Source organism: Anabrus simplex, chromosome 2 (genome assembly GCF_040414725.1).
Source record: "Anabrus simplex isolate iqAnaSimp1 chromosome 2, ASM4041472v1, whole genome shotgun sequence".
NCBI classification, from domain to species: domain Eukaryota; kingdom Metazoa; phylum Arthropoda; class Insecta; order Orthoptera; family Tettigoniidae; genus Anabrus; species Anabrus simplex.
Genome location: NC_090266.1, coordinates 955,745,487 through 955,771,394, shown reverse-complemented (window position 1 = coordinate 955,771,394; position 25,908 = coordinate 955,745,487). Strand labels below are relative to the sequence as shown.

The 25,908-nt window shown below is 41.1% G+C and overlaps 1 protein-coding gene across 1 annotated transcript in view; it reads right to left on the bottom strand.

The window, feature by feature from the left end:
- Positions 1-25,908, bottom strand: part of LOC136863213 (cytochrome P450 3A16) — a 193,029-nt gene that overhangs the window by 73,479 nt on the left and 93,642 nt on the right. The window contains exons 2-3 of the mRNA XM_067139583.2: positions 9,005-9,101; positions 8,868-8,920 (exon numbers count right to left, since the gene is read on the bottom strand). Coding sequence (XP_066995684.2) covers positions 8,868-8,920; positions 9,005-9,101 — 150 coding nt within the window. The remainder of the gene's footprint in view (positions 1-8,867; positions 8,921-9,004; positions 9,102-25,908) is intronic.

Genomic DNA, 25,908 nt, shown 5'->3' with positions numbered 1-25,908 from the left:
GAGACAAGAGACCTGACAAAAGGAGCAGTTATCTAATGTTGAGGACAGCTGCTTCCCTCAAACTGAGCACAAGTTTATGTCCAACTTTAGAATCTCTAAGAACAAGAAGGCTGAACGTTAACAGTGAAACGATCTTCAAATGTGGTTTGATGGAGCAGGGTGTGAATGGGGACAGAAGATCTATATTATGGGCTTTTGCAGGTGTTGCGGTGACCGCATTCGTTTGACTAGTGTTGGTCATTAAGCCAACGTAGAAAGCTGGGCTGTCACCACTGAAGCTGATATGTTGTCTGATTCGTGCAGTTATGACTTTGTATAGGGTAGGACTTTCGTGATTCTACTGGTGAAAGTGGAGTGGGGTATATGTAGACAGCGAAGATTTTATTCACAGGGAAAAGGAACTTTGGTCTCAGCATTCTCATTTACGTGCAATTATCACACTCTATACTTAGCCTAGGGGTGCAAAAATCCCAGGCGTCGGGTCGCTGCGGCGACTTTTTGCTACTGGCAACCAAGTTTCAGTCCCCCGAAAAAAACTTTCAGAATTTAAAAAAATAATAGTAACCACCAGGCATTTTGCAAGACATGTTCCTGAGCGGCTAATACCAGACAGCACACACATTCCAACACTGGCAAAACTAGGTAATTACAAGTATCAGGGATAACCATCTGTCTGCAACAAAATTCTTGCAACATATGATGTAACATCACTGAACAAGCTTAAAACCACGCCACGATCATCTTAAATAAACGAGACCAAAGAAAATATATTGATGGTCCTATGCCGAGTTATGTATACGTCTATGAACGAGAGAATTAGCATTAACGATAGTGGACAGTCGTCGTGCTAACTCGCGTTGCTGTTATTTGTCACAGCAGGAAAGCATTTGGTGGAAGAATTTAGAACTAATTACTGAAGTCTCATGTAGTTAAAGGTACAATGAATTTGTGGTACTGTTACGTTTCAGAGGTTCTACGCATGGTCTTTGCTATTATTTAAGTTATAATAAATACAGGGCTTATGCCTATAAATCATGAATCTTGTGTATGCGGGCATTTAACGTGCTAGCCTACGAACATGAAACTCGATAAGAAACTAAAGTGTAATGACTTAAACCAGGCTAAGGTGACGATTCTTACATAAGTGGGTATTAGGAGAAAAAGACTGAAAATAACTGGTTCCTCCAAAATCAGCACAGGATTTCAGGCTTTCAGTAAGTCAGCAAGATGGTAAACGGGTAAAGAAAATTCAAAGAAAGTGGTGTAAGGAACTACCGTGGCTAGCATTTGATAAAACTACATAAGTGACTATGTAAATTGCGTGTTTTGTTTACAAGTTTTTCAGATCAGTTTTCAAAAGTAAGAACAGGTTTTACAGGGCTATTTAAACTACACAGTTCAAAAAATTATGGGAACTTTTATTGTAACTGTTACCGTGTTTTAGTGGTAGGTAGAGGAGAAAGAAGGTGCGGGCGTGAACGGGTCTCAAGCTACGGAAGAGAAACTAAGTAAAATTTAACCAGGTTATTTTTTTTTTTCAAAATTAAGTAACAACCAATAAAACAGGTACTCAGTAGCCGAAACACAATTGAAAAATGCATTTACATAGATACCCCATTGGGGGCTTCAAAAGTCAGATACAGAAGTCTTGAGCAATGAGCCCAACTTTCCAATATACACCATTCAACAAAGGGGCCGAAAACCCCCAATTATGCCAGAAACATTCGCTTCCAATTACATAGAAAAGCCTCCTCGAGGCAGAAACCACGATTTTCAAAGGGGCTACTTGCCCTTAAAATAAAAGCCTATCATAGGCCACTCCGAATTCAACCTTTAAGCAGTCCTCAAGGGACATATACACAGGGGTAAAATACCCAACCTACTGAGGTCTGTTAAATGACAAGAAGGTTAATACATGACCTCTAAAATACAATTTGAGAGGAGGCGAACTTGCACTCCGAATACACTTTGCTTAAGACCTACTTGGCACTAGGCCATTAATACAAGGGCTAATCCCATACTACAGAGGTGACTTAATCACAATTTACATTACATTACGGAAGAATTGGTTGAGAAAAATAAGTTCACCTCAAGACGATGTGAGTGGGAGCTCGAGGGGGTTAAGCACTCTCTATCCCGATACTTAGTTTGAAAGATAGAATAGATACCAGTTGTTTTTACATTTTAAAGGAAAGTTACATGGTGGAAGGCCTAGAACCCGCCGCGAGAGTTAAACTGCCGACCTAGCAAGAAAAGAAGTTATTAATTGGCCATTACCTGGTGTTGAACGGCTGGAGAAGAAAGAGGCGCTTCCCGCCTCCTGCTATGTACTTAATACACTGAAAGATGGAACAGAAGTGGCCCGGAGACCCTAAAATCAGCAGTTTAAATACTCTCGCAGAAAGTTCTAGGCGTTAGGGGAAAGAAAACACCCTCCCACAAAGATTTTATTGGGTAGGACCCCGCAACAGATTCAAGTTGGGGAAAGATACACCAGATTGGTCAGAAATTAATTGAAAAAATTTGTGATTGGATACATTCAAAACAAGGGGAAGAAAGGGGTAAATATTGCCAACTTAAACAATGACAGAAAGAAATTTAACAAAGAACAAACTCCTGAAATTAAATTTTCTCCAACAAAATAGTTCTTTGACTCCGCACTAGGGTGCACTATTGTTGATCTTCAGTAGTGTCCTCTAGAAGAGAAAGTTCACACTTCTTAATACAAGCAAGACAAAAGTACGTCGAAAATGACACAGTTCACAAACTCAAAAAATTCCAGGTAGTGACATCTTCTGAGAAATTTGGAAATTAAGACCGTAGATAAAGTTCAGACTTCCTCCAGAAGAGGAGTTTCAACTGGCGCAACTTTTAAATAAACGGTGTGGAGGTGTACCGCCCGGTACAGTAACATCTGGTATATGAATGTTAATTTGGTAGATGGAGTTCCAATGAGACCTTAACTACTCAGGGTATGTCAAATTGAAATTATACTCCATCTGTAGGCATAGCCATGCATTAAACTGTCACGTGACCCCTCAAAACAAGTGAATAGCAGTGCATCCGTGTGTCGTCGTGTGGTACACAGACTACTGCGGTCATTTGAGCATGTACATAAACCAGCACATCCCATGAGGCATCTTAACACATTGCTGACTGGATGCTTGAGCTTGTCACATACCCTGTGGACCGGACATTTTTCTACTAAGCATACTAGGGTGCACTTCATTATAAAAATGTACATAAATATTAAACCAATCAATATTTTATCTTTAAAGTTGGTATGGGTACTCTCCAATGCCCCTAGCAGTAGTCAATCTGCCTTTACAAAACCATCTTCAGCATCAATTCCTAACACATCATTAATGTTTACATCGTTGTAGTCAGAATCGCTTGAATAAATAAGTACACTAGGTAAATTATGGCCTGTAGAAGCTTGAATATCACTTCCACTATCACTCTCACATTCAATTTCCAATTAGACTATTTCCATTTGAACAATCATCGGTATATAATTGTTCTAAAATATCGTCGTCAGCTAACACCGTATTCCGCAGGTGTCTGTTGTCATTGACTGAACCGACAGAAAAAGTCGACGTTTCGAAACTAAATCAAAGAATAAAAGAGGCCGTGAATAAAAGAAAAGTGGCAGATGTACATCTACGATTTATTCTACTCAATGTGCACGTCCAAAATAGTTCAAAATATGGTCAAGAGATGTCACAGGAAGACCGAAAACAATGTTGTGAATAAAACAGATTTCTCGGGGCCCGTCACCCATGTGTTAATGAGGTTCCAGTCACAAGGGCCATCACTTTGATCCAGGAAGGATGAACTTTTCGTTGCGTTGTTGTGGAACTCAATGTCTCTCCGTCACTTATTCAACAATTGTGGAATCACTACAATGAGACAGGCCAGTTCACAAGGATGGTTGGACAGACAAGGTCATAGACGCATGACAACCCCATGGGATGACATCTGACCATCTGTGCGTTGCGGTGTCGTTCAGCGACTACCGGAGAAATGCAACAAGACCTCAGGAGGGTCACTGGAGTCATGGTGTCTGACCAGACAGTAAGGAACAGGTTAAGAGAAGTGGTCTTAACACCCAGACGTCCTGTTCGAGTGCCCCGTTTAACGCAGCAACATCGCGTAGCTCGCTTTCTGTTTGCCCGTACCCACGTCAACTGGCAACTTCGCTAATGGAGACCTGTGTTATTTACATAGTCCAGATTCCCCCCCCCCGACACAGTGTGATGTACGTCGACGTGTATGGAGACGCCGTGGTGAGCAGTACATGCCAAATGTTGTCCAGTAAGGCGACTGATTCGGACGAGGTTCTGGGATGGTGTGGGGGTGGCATGAGTGATGGCCGTATGGATCTTTTCGTAGTCCATGGTAATCTTACCGCTGCGGGGAACATTGAGCATATACTGTTTCAGCATGTGTTTGTTGCTGCATACGATGTTGGCCCTCAATTTGTACTCATGCACGACAATGCCAGGGCTCATCTAGCGCGCATCACCAGAGCTGTCTTGTGAGAAGTGGACATTCAAGAGATTGAAGGGTCAGCAGTGAGTCCCGACCTTAATCCCATCGAGCATGTGTGGGATAAGCTTGACAGAAGTGTTTGTGGACATCCTGTTCCACCACCGACTCTTCAAGATCTCAAACAGACTCTCATTAAAGAATGGGACCCGATACAGCAACGTGACCTCCGTCGACTTGTACGGAGCATGCCAAGCTGAAGGTGTCAACCTGTGATAAATGCTCGTGGAGGACATACACTACACTGAAGCTCTCCAACTGTGATAAGAATCCACCACGGAGGTCTGTAATCACCTTGTTTTTGCTCCCATTTGGACATTTCCGTTTGTGTTCTGAAACTGAATGTGAATCCATCCATGTTCTTTTGTATACTTCAATGGTAAAAGGTTCAGTTGATAATATAGCTGGGTATGAGGTATTGTTTTGTGGAGCATGGCATACGCTCAAAAACATGTTCCCCTAATTTTTTTGGAGAGTGTAGAAATATATAAGAAACAAATTTTTTATAACACAGAAACTGTGGGGCAGCTTGTGATACAACATTGTTTCCATAAACACCCCTGGCCATGTGTCCAAAGAAAATAGATTCCAACAGGTTTGAAAATTTCAGACGCTTTTCAACATTTCCATATTAAATTGCAAAGAATACTTGCCTTTTGTCCAATGGCCCCAGTTCAATTCTCAGAATCAACTCCCTCAAACTCTTGATTTCCCTGGCTTTGGGGACCGAGTGTTTATGACTTCACCATTCATTTCATCCTCATTAGGTCACGAACAAGCCTTTACAGATTCCACACCATTAAGATTAAATTAAAAAAAATTATTTTACAGCATTACCAGCAGTCATACCCATCGTTCACTGGTTTATTGGCTTCCTCTGTAGATCAGTAGTGGTGTCCTACTTACGATCACTGGTTTGATTTCAACCAAGAAGAGAACAAGATTTTATTTTACTTGAGCAGATCTACTTATTAAAAAACTATTACTCCTATGACAGCAGTCTTGCAGTGTCTTCCTACAAGGATGTAGAAGTAAACGGGAGTGAAATACCAGCACTTTGTTATCTATATGATAAAGTCAGAAGTGTCCAGCTCCATGGCTAAATGGATAGCGTGCTGGCCTTGTGTCCAGAGGTTCCCGGGTACGATTCCTGGCTGGGTCAGGGATTTTAACTTTCATTGATTAACTCCGATGGCTCTGTGGGGGGGATGGGTGCGTGCATCAGTCATGATTAGCGTTCATCACAGGTAGGGCCCCATCCTCAGACGCACAGGTTGCCTACATTGCGTCAGTTCGTAAGACCTGCACCGGCCTCTTCGGAGGCCACACACCATTATTATTATTATTATTATTATTATTATTATTAAACTCAGAAGTATGAGGTGAGGAAGTATATACAATGAGGAACGCATGGTTATTTGAAATCAAACATGTGATCATGGGTGGGACACACCACCACTGGTCTACTGAGGAAGCTAATAAACCAGCATATGACCACTGGTAATGCTGTAAGATTAAATAATAATAAAATAATCAAATAATAATAATAATAATAATAATAATAATGATAATAATAATACATGGCCTCTGGAAAGGCTTGGTGACCTAATGGGCATGAAATTAATGGTAAAGACTTTGTGGTGGCTCCACCTACACTTAAACAACTCCGACTTAGTGACCAGTCTTCACATTCTTTTTTGAGATTGTGTAATCTCCTCGTGCAACATTATCTAGGGTTATTCATATCTGGTGGTTAACTGAATGTGCTATGCTGATAATAAATCGTTGAATTTTACCTCAGATTTAATTCTTAAATAGTAACTTAAAAGCATGAATCAAGTTCAACTATAAACAATCTGTAAGATGTCTTGCACATGCAACAAAGAACCCCATTGTACCATAGCTCATTGGTCAATCGTGTGTTTGGAAACTTCCGGAGAAGTTCAAGTCTTTGAGCTATCTCTCCTTAGCAGTGGCAATTTGAGAGACTGAAGCCTAGCACACCTATCCCGCTCCACAAACCTAACAAATATTCAGCAGCAAGGCGCGCAAGGAAAGTCTACAAGAGAGACACAGTGCATGGGCTGAAAGGTCGGTCTCCGATGCCTTGCTATCAGAATATGCCTTTTTTTTTTCCTCTTATAGTTTTCAAATTTTGTAAAATGGAACAATGTATCAGATGCTTACATTATAATGTGCTTTAGATTTCCATCATTCTCATTTGAAGTTTGGGCCTCAGCAAAAGCTTTGATAGCCCTCAATATACACCACTGTTTGGTACCTCTGCATGGCCAACTGGAAGTGATCTGTAAATGTATGGTGTTAATGACACCTCAATGTTGCCGTAACATTTCAGGGAGCAATTTGCAAAATGTAAAAAACAGTGGGAACTACATTCAGTGCATACAAAATAAGTGGTACGAGTTCAAAGTTCTTGGAAGAGGAACAAAAATGCTCCGATTTGTCAAGTAGCGACAGATTTCATATTCTGGGACAGCTACTATCTGTCGTGTGTGTTCTTCCAATCTCTACAGCATCGTTTGAGCGAGGGTTTAGTCAGATGAACCTTAATCAAGAGAGATTCAGATAGTCATTAGAAACAAACATTCTGTGCGATTTGATGATTTGTAATACGAATGACCCTGCAGTAAACTAATTTGGTCCAGCAAGGGTTGTGGACCAGTGGTATTCAGTAGGAAGTCCACAAGGCACATCTATGGTCACAAACGACCATGCATGAATTAGATTATTCTGCGAGATTGTTAGCATATTCTGAATTTTGTAAAACAAAACTGACAAGTGTTTACATGTAATAGTCCTCCTACAGCTCCAACACTTTGAAGAAGAGCGATATGCACCGTACATTGATGGTAATGTTCCATGGAGGACGGGAGACGTATGTCATACGGCGTCTAGTTCTAGTGCTTATATATCCACTTCAACATATTATGAACGTTAGCAGAGTGCTGGAACACATTCTGCAATGCTTACAGTTCATTACAAAAATACCAGGTAGCAGCACATCAGAACCTAATTCTATTATGATATTAAGCTGGTACTACCGAGGCAGTTTCATAGCCACATGGTCTCTCACGGCTGACAACTAGAGCCAATTTTCACAATTAGTCATTTTTTCATTTCTCAACGACTACTATGTATGTTGTGTTTCATAAATGTATCATGGGTGTGTGTGTGTGTGTGTGTGCGTGCGTGTGTGTGTGCGCGTGTGTGTGTACAGTACATAACTTTTCAAGTTTTTAATATGTATTGTGAACATTTAAAAAATTTAAAATAGAAAGTTTTTTTTAAATTTATTTATAAAAGTTAGTGGTTTGCTCCAATTATGAAAACCAATGTATGCATAGCTCAAATGTTCTTGAGTCCAAAATAGGTTTGTGACTAAGTAAGGTTATCAGTTATTTTTGTATATAAATGTGAAAACTCGCTAAAATGCTCCGTCCACAATGTAAGATCTAACTTCACCTGCTCAGCCTTGAATGTGTAAATATTTCTGGATGGTTTAAATAAGAAAAAGTAATACCTAGATCAATGCTAGGTAGCACAACTTTTATTTATAGGTGTCAAATTGGTGGGATTCACGCTGGCTCCTTAACTTTTGGGCTGGCTTTACAGTTCACAGAAAATTTCTGCACCTCAGACTTAAATGCTTCTTATATTCATTATTAGGGCTCAGAAGTTGAAGACCTATCAAACGACTTTTAAAAAGACTTTTTAAAAAAAGACTTAAAAATATCCAAAACAGATCTAAACACTGGCAAAAAGGACAAAAATTCAATCCAAATTTAATGATAATTTCAGTTTTAATTATTTATTTAATGAAGGAATAAAATGTTTAAAATTCAAAATTCTGGTGGCATGCAATATACAGTGCAAAAATATACGAGTGAAATACTTTCGAGACATTTTTACATTACAATTTTAAAAAAGAATTAAGTGTTTGTTTAAAAAAAAAAGTACTTGCAGAATTTAGAATTAAATGGGTTTTTTTCCCAACTAGAATGAATTAAACCCACAATTGACAACCTGGAGAAAGAAATGTATTTCATGAAAAATGAAAATTTTTGAACATGTAACAATAATTCTAAAGCAATATCTACTGAACAATTAACCTTATTTTGTAGGAAAGTTGAAGTTCAAACCTTCAATATGGATGAGGTAAGGTAGTCTAGCTTTCAGTATTCCCTCCCTTACCCTTTGCAAACCTAAATGAAATCTAGTACTTCAATGAGCATTACTAACAAATACCAGTACCCAACAAGAAATAAAAATACGGGTAATTAAAGTAACCATTAACATACCCAAAAACCTTGCCGTACTGTTTGACATTCTTGAGATCTTCCTCACCGATGAACTGAAACATGGATGGATTATGTTACTTCAATATTAGCACTGGTTAACACAGTGATATTTATCATGTAATTTACAAACATTTTACCTTCTGCCAAAGTCTCCACCAATTGCCAAAAACAAGAGTTGGTCTTGGTCCAGGTATTCCTTGCTTCTCAAAATAGTCGAATGAAGATGTAAAGAACCTGAAAGAAGAAAATTCCCATTGATAAAATATTATTCAACTACATTACCTGACAAAAATATTGAAGCACCCAGAAGAAATTGGTCATTATTTTATCTTTCAACAGGGTTTTACATTAATATGCAGTATACTGAGAACTTTTACATCATTCTAGAATGTTTAACTTATGTATTCAGTCTTTGTTGGACTGATAAAAGTCCACACGTGTCAACATAAATTATAAACCTGGTTAAATTTGCTAATATTTTTTGTGACCAAGCAAATTGGCCAGCAGTTTGAGACAAAGAAAGGGTAAGGAAAGGATTTATGCCTGAGAGTTGTGTTTTCAAGATATGTACATGTACACAATACAGAACTTTTGATAATTAAGAGAAAGTATTTCCTAAGCTGTCTCAAGCACAAGCAATGCATGAGCATTCACCTCCCTGCATACCTCAAGGCCAAAAACAAATGGAAACAAGAAGGGATTGGAAACAGTTATGTAACTTCATACTTCAGTACAGAATCATACTCCTGAGGAGTTCCATGCAAGAAAAACATCAAAAGTGAAACCACCACAAAGTGCATTTTTAATTCAGCTAGTGAATGAATTTGGAAAGATGTGTTTACAACAGATGGGCGTGTTTAATTTTTTAAACTGTAGTGTTAAAGTGATCTGGAAAGAAAGTTTGTTGTACAACAGCACATTAAACAAGAAAACCATCCGAAAGCTGTGATGAGGGTGAAGAACAAGTGTTCCCAGGTTCTTTAGGAACAAAATACTGCCACTACATCAGCGAAATCATTACATGTATATTTAAATATACTTTCATGTACAGGTCGGTAGATGCAGAGTGGGTCTCTGCCCATTAAGTGGCAACGGCTGGTCCGTGGTCCAACAGCTCTGCACTCTGAGTGGCCAACCAAGCAGAGGAGGGATGGCCACGGCCATGGCTCTACGCCTCTGCATTTGGGAGACTGGACGGGGCAGGACCTCATGGCTGGCCCCAACCGTCTGCAGTCCTGAGAATGGTATTCTGTGGTTTTCCATTCTCCTGCACTAAGGCAAATGCCAGGACAGTTCCTAGTACAGGCCATGGCAGCCAAACCCCTCACCTTCTCCATGCATCTCCTTCACCATAAATCTCCCAGCCTGAGAGACTGCATCACCATCTAAGAGGCCTGCCTCCCCCTTCAGGAAAGGAAATGTAGTAGTAGTAGTAGTAGTAGTAGTAGTAGTAGTAGTAGTAGTAGTAGTAATGTAAAGAAGAGATAATTCAGTAGAAAGCTGTGCAGCAAATAGAACTGGGATAAATTGCTATTAAACTCAGTTACACATTCACCAAAATTCAGTTTGGTCAAATAATTAAGTCTTTTTACTAATTTTATAGCTATTTTCCATAAATTTAAGGACATTGATATTTTTCAGTGAATTTTTAGCTTGTCAACATCTACCTCCAGTAATTACTAATACATTAGTAAGTACTGTACATAGTGGAGGATATACTTTCAATGTACATTGGTGAAAACAAAATGCAGCACCAAGAAAAGTATGGTTTGTGATACTGGAGATATCAGTTTCAAGTCTGACTGTTCATACGGCTCTCCCCACTCCACTGGTCACCGATGATCCACCTCTAATGGAGCTCAGTTGATGTGAAGTCTAGTGGCTGCAGTATTGCAAAGTGCTCACTTGTGAAACATGTCTCTCCAATTGGAACGAGAAGGATTTCAACAAATAACGCTGGTTTAGAGGGCCTGGACAATTGGTCTGTGAGAGAAAGGGTTATCAGTGTTGGCCAAAATGCATCTACAGTGCAACGTGTAGAACTGCAGTAGTAAAGTAACCTTATTCTTGCTCCAATGTGGTGCAGCTCTTCAGGAACATCCCTGCCATTCTTTGATATCTGGAAGTACCAGGAATTGAACCCGGGCCACACAGAGGACGGCAGCTAATAGTGTTACCGTTATACAATGGAGGGGGAAACTGCAGTGGTCAAATTAAAGGATATATGCTCTGAGATCTGAGAGAGCACCAACCCAATAGACAACAGTGAGAGATGATCCCCACATTTGAATGTCCCAGTGAGACCCCTCAGCAACAGCAGTGGAAATTTGAGCTACTGTGGCACCACACATTATGTGACAACTTAGAATTGTTTGTGTGCATGTGGCTTATGATCATGTGTCCCAGCTGCAAGTGTTGTGCTAACCCCACGGCATTGACAAGTAGCTGTCCTGGTGTCAGGAACAGTCATGCTGAGCCAACGAATAGCATATAGTCTTCTTCAGTGATGTATCACACTTTTTGTCTTGATCGATGGCAAAGTGGCAGAGATGCCATGCCAGTGTTATTGCCTTGAGGCAGTTGTCCGTCTGGGCTGAGTAAGTATGCTTCGCAATAGATTCTGTGTCAGCTGTGGCCCCTTGACCATGCCACCTCAATTTACCTTCCTCTTGTTTTTTCAGGAATCAGGGCAACTCTTAAGGGTGTTCCTGACCCCTTAGTTCATAGTTTAGGCAAGCTATCACGCAACTACCAGCGTCCGTCCCTTAAGTGCAGGAAGTGTTCGTGCCTCTCTTGCTGGCAGACAGGCAGTATCACTGGCCAAAAGACTGCAGTTGACATTCGATTTGAGACAGCGGGATCTTTCAGTCTAGAACTACGACACCCATGACCTGGCACTACTTCAGCCCGTCGCACAGGAGCCAAGGTAACTGAATGCAGATGTCTTCGGTAGTGGAATGTCTTATCAATATATTGTCTCTGACCTGGGTGCCACATTCCAGGTTGTTTTTGCGAGGTTAAGCTGCAATCCAAATGTTTCAAGCTTTGTCTTCCAATGGGTAAACAAATTAAGCCTATTTCGTAAGTCGTTAGCCAGTTAATCACCTGCTTTAAGATTCTCACAGTGTGGCAGAGAAGAATTGGGCGGTAGTTTACGCAGATAGTAACATCACTCTCAGTTCCCGATTGGCACGGTGATACTTGTCTTCCAAGTGGATGGAATGTTTGCAGGTTCGCAGTTACTCTGTCCACGTACAAAATAAACAACTGTGCTAACAGGGCACATCCTTGATGAACTCCCACTCAAACGTCAAATGCACTGTGACATGACCAATATCTTCAGTGGTTCGATGTCAAGATTTGGTGTTGCCACAGATAGCACTGGCTCCTCCAGGTTGATCTATTTGTTCATAGAGGTCACAAAATAAATTTTCCTTGGCAGTTGCTACTGTGTTTGGGGACTGATTTGAGTGTCCTATAGTGGACCAGATCAGTTTCAGTTCTTGTTGGCGATCTTTGATTTCACTGCATGCTATACCTAGTCATTTCACAACCAGACCTGTGTCCATGAAATGCTTTCCTGGTTTCGTCAGTCTTACCATTTCTTTTGCACTCTTGAATTCTTTCAGCAATTTTACCCAATGCATCCTTCACAAGGCAGTCCATATTCAGAAGGGGACAGATATCCTTTAGTACTGTTACTTCGTCATGAAGCTTCCACCACTTGATGCGTTCGGTGGTGACAGGTCAGACAGGTGGACGAAGGTGAAGCTACAATTCAAGAACTAGGGAGTCTATGCGGAGGAGCAATATTGTCCAATTGTGTCTCTACAGTCCAATACTAGCCTCAGATCCTTCCTCTTCACCGTCCAGTAATCTGTTTGAGAATTGTGACAACCACTGCTACATGTGATAATGTGGGACAGGAGTTTCTTGAAGAATGCATTTACTTTTGCCATGTCTCATTCCAAGGCATGTTCACCAGCTTCGTTATGCACACCAGACCTGAATCCACCATCCATTTCTTCAAAATCATCCCTTGAGAAGCCAACATGGCTGTCGAGGTCTGCACCGATTAACAGAGGTTCGCTGGCATCCAAAGACTGGCTGTATGATTCCAGTTCTGTCCAAAACTCATCATGTTCCTCTACAGGGCATCCTACCTGTGGTGTACAACAAAAGCCAATGCATGCTATTGTTGAACCGGTGACAACTGTGAAGCCAATCAAGCAATGGGATATGCAGTCTACCCAAGTAACATCTCAGTCTCCAAGATTGCAATTGCACGTCATTTCAGCACGATTTGCCACATTATAAAGAGCTTGTATCTTTCACCACTGTCGCAGGCTTTCGCACCCTTCTACTTTGTCTACTGGATACATGCTATGTCTACCCATAGTAACTGGTGAGTCGGCCGACTCACGGCTGCGTCCAGTAACTGTCCCAATATTGATAGCCGCAAATCAGGTAATTTGGCCTCTCTTCTTTAAGCCCCTCCAGCCTTGGTTACCCAGCCCTCTTACATTTCTCACACCAATCTGGCAGCATGAGATTTCTGATGGCTCAAAAAATTCAAAATCCCTGGCACTCCATGTCTTAAAACAGGGCCTCTCAGGGTGCATGCGCGTGGTGCATGCACTGTGCACGGTGCAAAAGACGACTTGGCTTGGTTGACCAGAGTGCAGACCCCCCACTCCTCGATTTGGAGCAATAGCGCTAACTCTCTCTTTCCTCACGCCTGTCTCCCTCTCCCCCACTTGCGCCGTAGCGCTCCAAATCCGGGCTGAGTTGAGCCGAGTATAGCCGAGCATAGCCGAGTAGAGCCGAGCATAGCCGAGTAGAGCCGAGCATAGCCGAGTAGCCCGGAGACGAAGCGTTGATCCGAGCCATACCGAGCGGCACCGATGCACAGTGCACGGAGCTCTTGCGCCTCGCTCTGCACGCGTGAGATTTTGGGCGTTTGAGAGGCCCTGTCTTAAAATGTTGCTCCCTTCAAGATCTCTGGTAGACAGTAAATGTACCACCAAACAAAATTCATTAAAAACTGCCATAGGTTACCCAGTACAGCTTTGGTTTACTATCGTTATCTGTCTGAATAAAACTGAATAATGAAACAAATGCAGGCAGCCTAGGACTAGATCATTTTACCTGAAATTTGCTACTAGGGCTAACAATTATTTGCAAATAAACCATAGACTAACTGATTTACTGTCTGGTGTCAAGAAGCAAAAAGCAGTGTCAATTATATCTGGTGATTGCTCCGAAACCCACCCCCACCCTTCCTGTCAAATTTTCGTACCCACTAGGACTGTCAAAGCCCCCACCCCCCAAGAAACTGCTCCCTGGATCTGCCCCTGGTTGCAACGGGTTATGGCCTTCAGTTTAAACAGCTTTAGGAATGCTGCGATGGATAACTTGCTTAGTAGTCCATAACAAGCTGCACTTATTCTCTCGATCTAATGATGTGGAATGTCGCTTACTTGCAGCGACTGGAAAACTTTGCGACTGTGAGTGTTATAAATACATTGCCTGAAGTCTGCAGTATATAACATGTAGGTACTTTGAACAGATTGCACTATTACAGACTTCCCTCCAATCCTAAAGTCATACAAAGATTTATCTTCTGTTCAACCGCAGTTCATTCTTTTCGACCTAATACATCAGATCAAAGGCAATTTGCATGTTCACATCCGATCAAGACAGCAGAACAATGCCAGAAATACATGGGGAATATTTCTCTTTTTGGAACGTTATCTGCAATTCTCTGCTGTACCAATTGGAGGATTCCCGTGTTAAACGCCAGTTTTCTGTTCTAGGTATACGGTTAGACATCCTGATTTCTAAATAGAGGCCAATGTGCTTTCAATGAGGCAAGAGTTATTACCTTTTTCCCCATCAACTCTTATATTTTTTAAAGAAAAAAAGAATCATGTCCAAAGCCCTCTCTCTTTTTTTTCTTTTTTTTTTCTTTTTTACTAGTGGCTTTAGGTCGCACTGACACAGGTCTTATGGCGACGATGGGATAGGAAAGGCCTAGGAGTTGGAAGGAAGGAAGCGGCCATGACCTCGCTGACACAGGTCTTATGGCGACAATGGGATAGGAAAGGCCTAGGAGTTGGAAGGAAGGAAGCGGCCATGACCTTAATTAAGGTACAGCCCCAGCATTTGTCTGGTGTGAAAATGTGAAACCACGGCTGCTGACAGTGTGATTCAAACCCACTATCTCCCGGATGCAAGCTCACAGCCATGCACCTCTAACCACACGGCCAACTAGCCCGGTCCAAAGCCCTCTAACAAGTACCTAACAAATATGCTATGCAGTTTTTCTCTTGCTGTTATTAGAACAGCCTCGATGGCATTATTGAGGGCAGTGTGTAATAATGGTGTATGGCCTCAGGAGAGGCCTGGTGCAAGTCTGAGTTGACATCCATGGGTGACCTGCCCTACCGAGGATAAAATTTATTTTGAATACGGCCAAATACAGTTCAAGATAATACAAGACAGTCTGCAAGATATCGAGAGACAGCTGTCTAGCTGAGGGACCTGGAGTTACTGATTCTGTCATAAGAGTACGTGTATTTGTTTGGAGTTTTTGGTGTTATTTATGAATTTGCAGTAAGTTAACATAAGTAAATAGTAGCATGTCTCATTCCTTTATATGTCCTCTCAACATGAGAGAAAAGATATGTGCTGTGCAAAAGGATTCGCAAAATCATGTACTGTACAGTCTCTCAAAGAATGAGTGCATGGTCTTCTGCAAGTTCAACGCCGGTAATCTTTTCTCAGGAACAACTGAACCTGTAGATTTGTTGTGGGTATCCACATGCTTTGTTTCTGGACAGGAGGTGAATTATATTTTGACCATTAAAATTACATCTATAAAATATTAAATGCAAGGAACATACAATTACCACACGCTCAATTCTTTTCTGAGAGACTACTGTATACATCTAAAGCCGGGTCCACACTTTTATCAGATCAATGTATCTGCATCAGGAACCTATATGCAATCATGATACAGCTGTCTTGACAAGGCTGCCCGATCTGTATCACATGTGTTAGTTTTCCACCCATCGGTCAGTTGAGTGTTTGCTTCGATATAGTGACAATGGCTCTCCAGCTACAGTTGGCTGCTGCAATATCTTCTAACAGCAGCTAGCAGATAATACTCCATATTCTTTTTGCATAATTTGATAGGGCTCTCAACGTAACTCACGATTTCCTCCCATGAGTCATTCTTTTCAAACCGATTACAGTCATGTGGATCCTTTGGGTCTTGCGAGACTCATTTGTTAATAACGTATCAACTTTTTTCCATGGACAACTCCGAATCCATTTTTCTTCAGATCGGAAGATCCCCAAACAAAGGTTGATACGAAATGAAACCAAGTCTGAAAGACGGTAGATAGGGTACAGAGTTGCAAACAATTTTAATTCAATAACTTAGATCATCGAATATAAACTAGGAAAAGCTAAATCAGACCTAGAAAAGAAAAAAAAATAAGCCACGTATTTATAACACTGCTTACTGGGTAGAGAATGAAACTGTTCTGTTCAATTAGCAAACTACCGTACCATAACCACAAACCATGGATATTTAATATGTACACTGAGCTAGTCCTGACAGGTGGTGATTTTTGTAAGAGGAAGTACAACTGGGCAACCATCATTCATGAAAAACTAAGAGAAAAAGTATAAGGGGTTCGACACTTTGAAAAATGAAGATATCGCCCAAAGAAAGACAAAGACCACTTAGGGCGTGAAAATTAAAGACTTCCTAGGCCCCGTGGCCTAATACGTTGGGGTCCAAAAAGAACAAGAGTTTACCAAGAGGGGTCGTATAGCATAGACGAAAGCGAGGAGCCAGGTACAAGTAAGCAAGTGTTGTGAGGTAATCGGATGGTAGTAAAACTGAAGTACGAGAAGGGATGTCATAATATTATAAAGGCACAATCCATGCTCCCGCAGGACCAGTGGTGAGTTACCTACCATAATCATAGCTAGTTTCGCTGTTTCTAGCATAGCATATACCAGAGAGAGCAAGAGAGAGAGAGAGAGAGAGAGAGAGAGAGAGAGAGAGAGTGGGGGGGAGAGAGAGAGAGGGTGGTGGTGGTGGTGGTTGCTTTCAGAGGAAGTACAATGATCAGAGAAGAAATGGAACGGGGTCCGACACTTCAAGAAATGAAGATATCGGCGAAAGAAAGACAAGAGCCATGAAGGGCGTGAGACCAAAAGACTCCCTAGGCCTCGACACCTAACACCATCGGGGTCAGCAAATAAGAGTTGACCAAGGGAGGCCAGACAGGATAGTCGAAAGCGAGGAGCCACCCACAAGTAAGTGGAATGAGGCACGTTGAAGGAAATATGCTAGATTTAGCAGGGGGGAAAAACTACAGCAGGAATATTGTTTTTTTGTGGGGTTTTTTGCCGCTAAACGTTAGATTAAATAAGCTAGATTTAGCGGAAAAGCTAATTTGGCAACACTGATAGGGTAGGAGCAAAGGGAAGAGTGATGGGGACTGAGCATGGGCAGCACACGAAGCCATAAGGAGTGGTGATCGGGGAAACTCTCCGTCCACACTGTCCGTATCTGTATCATGTACGGTATCTGCCCTTTGATGCGACGTCAAGACAGATTCTGTGGGAACATCCCCGATCCGATCATTGTATCATATTTGACACAAAACTGTTTTCACAACGCCAATCATGATACATACAGATACACTGATCTGCTACAAGTGTGGACCCAGCTAAACGTGCGCTGCAAAAACCACTGAGCAAAGCATGTACGAGCAAGATAGCCTCCATCAGTTTTCTACAGAATGAATGACACTTCATTTAGAACCTCCCAAATAGTTGAATTGCTTTAATAACTCAGTTCTCTCGCATTGCCTCCCACGCTACTTAAAACCTTTGTCCGATCATTGCTAACATAGCCTCCTAAGGGATGATTCACACTATGGTTACGGTCACAGTATGCTCACGCCACGGTCACGGTCCGATCACAAACAGTAGGTATGCACATTAGGACGAACCAACTTGAGGCAAGCTCCAGTCTTGACCACTCAGTTGAGATCAGGTTGTTGTTTCTGTAACAATGTCATACGAGTTCTCTACGAGAGTTGGCAATTGTGATTTCACTAGATGAAGAAGAAATTTAAACAAAAAATGTAAGAGGAGGACATGTTGGATACATCCAAGTTTAATTAATAGAAAAATTAAGGGGAATTTTATACCCCCTTTTCCTCACTTGATGGACAAGTACATTTTTGAAGTACTTCAGAATTAACATTGGTACCTTTGAAATGATCCTGTCAAATTGTTTCCAAACTTCAGAAAACAAACTCAATATTTAGAGAAGCCACAACTCCAAGGCAGAAACTGGATGTGTGTTTGAGGTAACAGAATATTTCCCACTTGCATTAATCTTAAATGAAATATTTTATTTACATTGTCTATAATGTTTTACCACAAACTAACCCGACTATTGAAAAAAAAAACTAGTCCCTATTTTTAAACAATAGATCCTTCAGTAGTTACCAGCTAATATAACAAAGTTGACGCGGATGCCACAGAAAACTGAAATGTATTGAATTTATTGAATGGTGCAGGTGCGCGGTATTGTGGCGGGTGCTGATAAATGGTATGTTCTGATTTTGTATTAAATACTTCATCTCCACATCACTTACTAATGAAAAAAACTTTATGAAATGTTGGTCCATTGGGTCGAAGGATTTTACAGTAGAATCCATCAAAGAAAATCCTTGTCCATGGAATGAGGTACACTTTTATCCTTTGGTTAGTAAATATTCCATTAATTTTTCTGAAGCACTGCTTTTTGACGCATCCTCTTGCTGGTAATTTCCGTTTGCCTACTTTTCGTACCTGCCGAGTTGCAACCGAGTGTTTTGCTACTGGCGACAAAGTTTCAGTCCCCCGAAAAAAATCATTTCAGTTTTTTTTCTTTTACTTTCTTCACCTAACCATCAGTCTGCAACAAAAGCCTTGCGACATATGACATAATATCATTGAACAAGCTTAAAGCCAAGTCATGATCATCTTGAAAATAAATGGGACCAAACAAAAATATACATCTCAGCTCATTTTCCTGTTATCGTCAGAGCAGCAGAGCGTTTGGTGGAAGAATTTAGAACTAATTACATCAGTCGCATGTAGGTAAAAGTACAATGAATTTGTGATAGTGTTATATTTTAGCGGTTCCATGCATGTTCTTTGCCATTATTTAAGTTTTAATAAATGCAGGGTTTATGCGTATAAATCATTAATCTTGTGTATGCGGGCATTTAATATTGTGATAGGTTTCTTATTGCGTTTCATGTTTGTAGGCTAAGTGTAATGACTAATCAAACCAGGCTAAGTTGACAGTTCTTCACATTTCTTTAATTTTTTATAAGTTGCTTTACGTCGCATCGACACAGATAGGTCTCATGGCGACAATGGGACAGGAACAGGCCAGAGTGGGAGGGAAGCGACCGTGGCCTTAAGGTACAGCCTCAGCATTTGCCTGGTGTGAAAATGGGAAACCACGGAAAACCATCTTCAAGGCTGCCGACAGTGGGGTTAGAACCCACTATCTCCCGAGTACTGGATACTGGCCGCAATTAAGCGACTGCAGCTATCAAGCTCGGTCACAACTCTTACATAAGTGGGTATTAGGAGAAAAAGAGTCTGAAAATAACTGGTTCTTCCATAATCAGCACAGGATTTCAGGCTTTCAGTAAGTCAGCAAGACAGCCAGTAAATGAAGTTAAACCTGAAGTCAGAAATTTAACATTCCTAGTAGGTCTACAACCAAGTAAAGAAAGTTCAAAGAAGAGTGGTGTAAGGAACTGCCTTGGCTAGCATTTGATAAGACTATATAAATGACTATGTAAATTGCATGTTAAAAATTCTTCATATCAATTTTCAAAAGCAAAAACTGGTTTTACAGGGACATTTAAACTAGAGATTCGTAAGAAAAATGTTTACAATACAAACTGTGTGGTAGCTTGTAATACAACATTGTTTCCATAAAAAACACCCCTGGGCCGATGACCTCTACGTTAGGCCCCTTTAAAGAACAAGCATCAACAAACAACACCTCTGGCCATGCGTGCAAAGAAAATTGATTCTAACAGGTTTGACAATTTGAAGAAGCTTTTCAACATTTCATATTATATTGCAAAGAATGCTTGCCTTTTGTCCAATGGCCCCGGTTCAATTCTCAGAATCAAATCCCTCACTCTATTTCCCTGGCTCGGGGTACCGAGTGTTTATGACTTCTTCGCCCTTCATTTCATCCTGATTAGGTTAGCACCAAGCCTTTACAGATGTCGCACCATTATTATACGATTATTAAATTACAATTTTGAATTTTACAGCATTACCATCGGTCGTACCTATCATTCACTGGTTTATTGGCTTCCTATGTAGATCAGTAGTGGTGTCCTACCTACTATCAGTTTTTGAAACCATAATCACTGGGCAGAGATACAGGAATAACGTCCTCGTACCATTTTTTTTAACAATAGACGGGCAGTGAATGCCAATCTGTATATTTCCAGCAAGGCTAATTACTTCTACGGTGAAAGGTTGCTTGCTGGGCAGTCAGTGTGTTCGAGTCAGTGGTACCGGTATGTGTAAAGATTTCAAACCGTCTGAGAACATGCTCAGGATGACTAAAGCAGAGTTGTATAATCAACCAGCAAGCTCAAGTACCGGTACTTGAGAACCTTGTGATGTGAATATGCCTAAAGGTTCCATAGAACAAGATGATCATGTTTACGATTTCCAGTTATGGGGTAAGGCACTTCAGTGACTTTATATGTCGTGTTGACTACTACTTTACAAATTACCCAATTCTTCAGTAATTTAAATAAAAATTGTTTTCGTATCCTTAATACTGTACGTCACATATTAGCAACTTGACACTGTGCATCCAAACCTGTTTATAGTGTGGAGTTGCGGCAGCAAGACACCTAGCTATCGTGATATAAGTAATCCGCGGAACGTACAGTTTTACGTGCGGCCCGAAGCAACGATACTGGACTCCTCGGAAATTTCATATTAGCCAAGAATCGAACCAGTCAGCTTACGTGGAAGCGAGATATTGCGTCTGTAAAGAGACGCAAAATAACCATTAAAATACTCGCTATTTTAAGTTTTACGATCTTGACTATCTCAAGAGGTCAGCAACGCCGAGTACTGGGCATCCGCGGGACTGAAAGCCCTGCTTGAGCATGTCCGAGCTAACCGATGGAAGTCAGGAATTTACCGAGTAATGGACTGGTTGATAGCCTGTAATGACGCAATGTAGTCCTGAAACCATAGTGTAATGACTAATGAGCGATTTAATTAATAACCGTTGCACCGTTTGGGCTATAAGTGGAACATGCAGAAAGACTTGTCATTCGCCATCAATATTTACAGAAATCAATTAATTACTAAAGAAAAGCATTACAAAACAGAGGGCCAAATTAGCTCACGCCACGAAAATTTAAAGCTAAAAATGTAGCAAATAGCTGAACTTAAAATTCTGTAGCAAAGTACTTCTCAAAATAGATAGAATTAGCTAGAAAATTGCTGCTATAAAATTATTTTGGGAGACTGAAAAGGCACTAGGCTCGCTTTGTGGCTGCCTGCACGTTGTGTATTCGTACTGCCGGTCTAGTCATAGAACGGTACGGTCACGCTCCGGTCAAGATCTATGCTTGCTCATACTTGTACCGTGACCTCTAGTGTGTACAGTTCCCATCAAATCAGTTCGATATCTGACTGCACCGTGACCATACCCATAATGTGAATCATCCCTGGAGCTGCACAGTACGGGCATCCCCTGGCATGCAGACCCCACTGTAAGTTAGCCAGTAAAATGGGACGAACATTTGGCACTCAAAAGTAATATTCAGACTGAGAAATGTACAATCGCGATGACAAGAATTCCGGGCAGAAAAGGAAACCGGTAACGTTTGGGCGAAGATTTTGGCCAACCCTGAAGATGAAGTACAAGTAACAAACAACGTCACGTGTGTTCCGTCTTCCAGGAGGTGTGGCTTGCGACGTTGCGCAATCAGGTCACCCCCAACTCCATTTTTCGGGAGCTGACTAAAATGTTTCTCAGGTTGAACATTCTGGCTATTACTAGCTTTTCCTAATCAAAGAAAACAATTACCAGTAATTTAATTGCGACGACGTGTGCTCGATGTAATCCCACCCCAATATATGGCATTTAATTGCTGATCAGCGCTGACAACTTCATAGGGACGGTTTTCCAAACGCCCTTGCGTCTCTGATAATCGTAATTATTTAATGCCAGGTTATTTTTACTTTGGTTTTTGAGTATAAAAAGTATTGATGATGATGATTGTTTTAAGGAGCCTAACATCGAAGGTCATCGGCCCCTAATGGAACTAGATGGACGACATGATACAGGATATTTAAAATTTTAAAATGTATCCACTGACAAGAGTTAAAAAATTGTGATAAAAATATCATCATTTAACAGGGCCTATATTGACGAAAATAAGGGTTATTTTTTCTTACAGTGGTTGAGAGCGATGTCATTTGATCATGAAATCATAGTCGAGACCGCTAACATTTCAGCCAGACTTCGCGCACAAGAATTACAAATAAACTGGAGAATTTGACCCTCACTGAGTTGACACATTACGTCTGTTGCCTTGAAGGAGCCGTATGGTTCCTCCCTTCCTTCCCCTCCCCCCTCATTGTCGAGCCACTAGGACGTGTGGGGAGGCGGGGAAGCAAGTACCTTCCCCTCCGCGTGTGATTCGTTCATGCTAGATATCATCGTACTTCGTTTTCTCCACCTCCCCTCACTCTTCAGATGTGTGCATGTGTTAACGCGTCTAATGGATGTGACCAATGAGAGAGTGTAAGCAGGTACTGGATGGTTCTGAGGGCTGTAACTTACTGATTTCTTGTCTGAAATAAATATTTCTGGTCACGAGATATTGAAGATTTCGAGTGTACATTAGAGTAAGTTAAAATGCAATAATACGAAACGCAAAACAGTACTCCCACGGCATTTCTACCTTGAATGCACCGTTACTCGAAGATTTTGATCTAAGGAACTGAATGTACTATGGTTCAGACACCGTCTAGGTAGAAACAATCTCCTGTAAAGCCGTCGAGCCCGTCAGCCACACGATTATGCTCTGCAGTATACGACATACAGAGTCTTCTCTGCCGAAGTGTATTGCTTGAGGTAAACAACGGTGTTATACCAGTACCACACAAATATGAATCACCGGCCCTTACAGCGGTTCCGGTATTAGCACTGCCATGTAGCGAACACGGAGATATGGTTGCCCCACGTGGATGTTGTGTGGATGCTAGGAAAAGGGACGCATGACCGTGCGACCATTTTGCAATGTCATTCCTTACGGTCCCTACTACTGCCCGAATTTTTCTAAGCAAACATTTTCAGAAAACACGTATATCTGTAAACAGTCTGTTTACCACTCAGTCCAGAATTCTGATCTTTGAACTAAGAGGTGATTTGAAAATATACGTGTCGTAATTATCGAGCATTCAAAACTTAACCAACACTCCAAATGAACAAATTATGGCTTTAATGTCGTCAGATAAACAAAAACGACTATCTGTTTACGGTATGTTATTAGGGGAGCTGTGTAACGAAGCTGGTTTCCTCGCAACTTCTGAGCCCGAAGATGCAGGATTAAGCCGAGCACGGAATGCCTGCGTTTTATGGTGAATCTGGCGTTAGAACAATCTTTGTTTACAGGCCTTGAAAGCCCTCGAGACCTGGAGGACAATTTTTCACAGTTCGAACCACGAATTGACCTGGTACTCATTTCTGGTGTAGGTTCAATGAACCCTAGCGCCATGCGCCTGTTCAGAAGTGGAAGCCCCGTTTCTAAATTCCTCTACTTCCTTACGGGGAATCAAACAGAGTCTACGCCCTTCCGGGAGAATCAAACACGCCCTTACAGCTCCCCAACCCCACCCCCTTTTCTCACCGTGTTTGCTGAGAATCGACCAGAGTATTTCAACAAACTTCATTTAGTTCATTTTTATTTAAACTGGAATATGGAAATATGTATTCGTTCTGTGTTCTCTTTGAACTTGCATGTACTGGGCCCCATTTTTCTCTTAGTATATACAAGACATAGCTTCCGGATTAAAACACCGTAAATACCACTTATATGCAGATAATGTACAGATGTATAAACATAGTAAACCAGAAAACCTACACAGAAACATTTCACCTGGACATGACTACAGATATACGGGTCAGAAATCACGGAAATAAAATTAAACCCATCAAAAACCCAGGCAATAATATTATTGGTTATCCTATATTAATTTGCAAACTCAATCGAATAGCGTTACCACAGTTGTCCATAAATGGTACTCCCATACAGTACAGCCAAAACGCACGGAATCTTTATGATATTTGACGAGCATCTGTCCTTGTTTGCCCGAACTAGGCTATATCTGTGTAGAAAAATATACGGAACGCTACATTGTCTCAGTAAATTTAAATTAACTTTCTCTTTTAAGCTAAAGAAAATTATTGAAACACGCATTGCCTCCTTTTGATTACTGGCAGAAAGGAATAGATAGTTCTTTTCCAGTTCTTTGTACTCCTTCAGCTAATTCATCGACACGCTCGTTGTGGATGATTCCAATGTTGTATCAGTTCTATGATCATTTTACTTTATGACAATTGTAAGGTGTATGTTTGGTTTCTGTAGAAACAGTAGTGTAGCCAATGGCTTAGTATATAACACATCATTGGGAGTAGCTAATGCAACAAATTTAAGAGGTACCGGATCCGGCCAGGAAAGTCAAACAGTACAACAGAATTTCGTTACGCTGAGCATGTGGTATCCAATATCTACAGGTCATCTGCTTGTACAGCAGTCGTTTTGGCAAGCCACGGGTTCCTGTTAAATTAGTGGTACCTCCAACAGATTGTGGCAAACATCAATTGACTGGTTTTTGCTACAAGAACAACAGTTTCCAGTTTATTTAAATTACAACATTCCCACTGATGTATGAGATTCGTGAGTTTCGACCAGTTTTGCGTGCCTGTTATCCTGATCATAACCATGGAACCTCCAGTGTTACGTGGAATCCGAACCTCAGGGGCAGGACTTTTTTCAAAAATCCCTACATACAATAGCTGGAATTAGAGCCGAGGCCGCATTGGTGAGAAACCTGTAGTGTGCCACTACTACCATGCCCCTTAAAAAAAGTTTCAATGCGGTACCAACCAATGAGCATGGATTACTGATGCATTGTGTGTATGATGAGGGTTATAATGCTTTAGTGTTAGATCATCATCATCATCATCATCATCATCATCATCATCATCTCATGTCCTCATGACGATGGCAGTGCCTTGAAGCTATTTACATATTTCAAAGGTTTCAATGAATTTATTACTGAATCGAACAAACAAATGTGGTGATAATTCTGGCAATAAGCTTTTGTCATTTATCGGTAAGGAGCACTATTTGTATTTCACTCATCGTCTATGTATGAATAGTGTTACGAATAAAGCACTTTTACCGCTCTAAGTTCATTCTAGGCAGTAGCGTTGCCAGGATCGGCTGATTGGGGGGCGGGAGGCGGGGTGAGGTTACAAAATGGTAGAACACAATGAAGGTTCATGAATGGCTTGTCATAAGGACATCGACACAAGTAAATCACAGATCTGTTGGTTATGTCTCCGAATTTTTAGATTGTCAGTTTATTTTCTTTTTGTAAACATACCATGGGATGGGGGTGGGGGTTCTAACCCCCAGTAATCCCCCTGGCTACCCCCTGATTATAGGATAACCCAATAAACATGCACACACACACACACATCTTAGAACTAATAGCATGCCGGAGGCACTGTAGAATAGTGACGATCGCCATGCGGGGGAGCAGGCTTCGGGAACTCCCCGAAGAAGAGAAAAAACCTTTTGTTAAGATGACGAGCTTGGCAGTCACAGCGAGAGGGCGTACACCCAAAATCTTCAGTATCTCGTGGCCAGAAATATTCATTTCA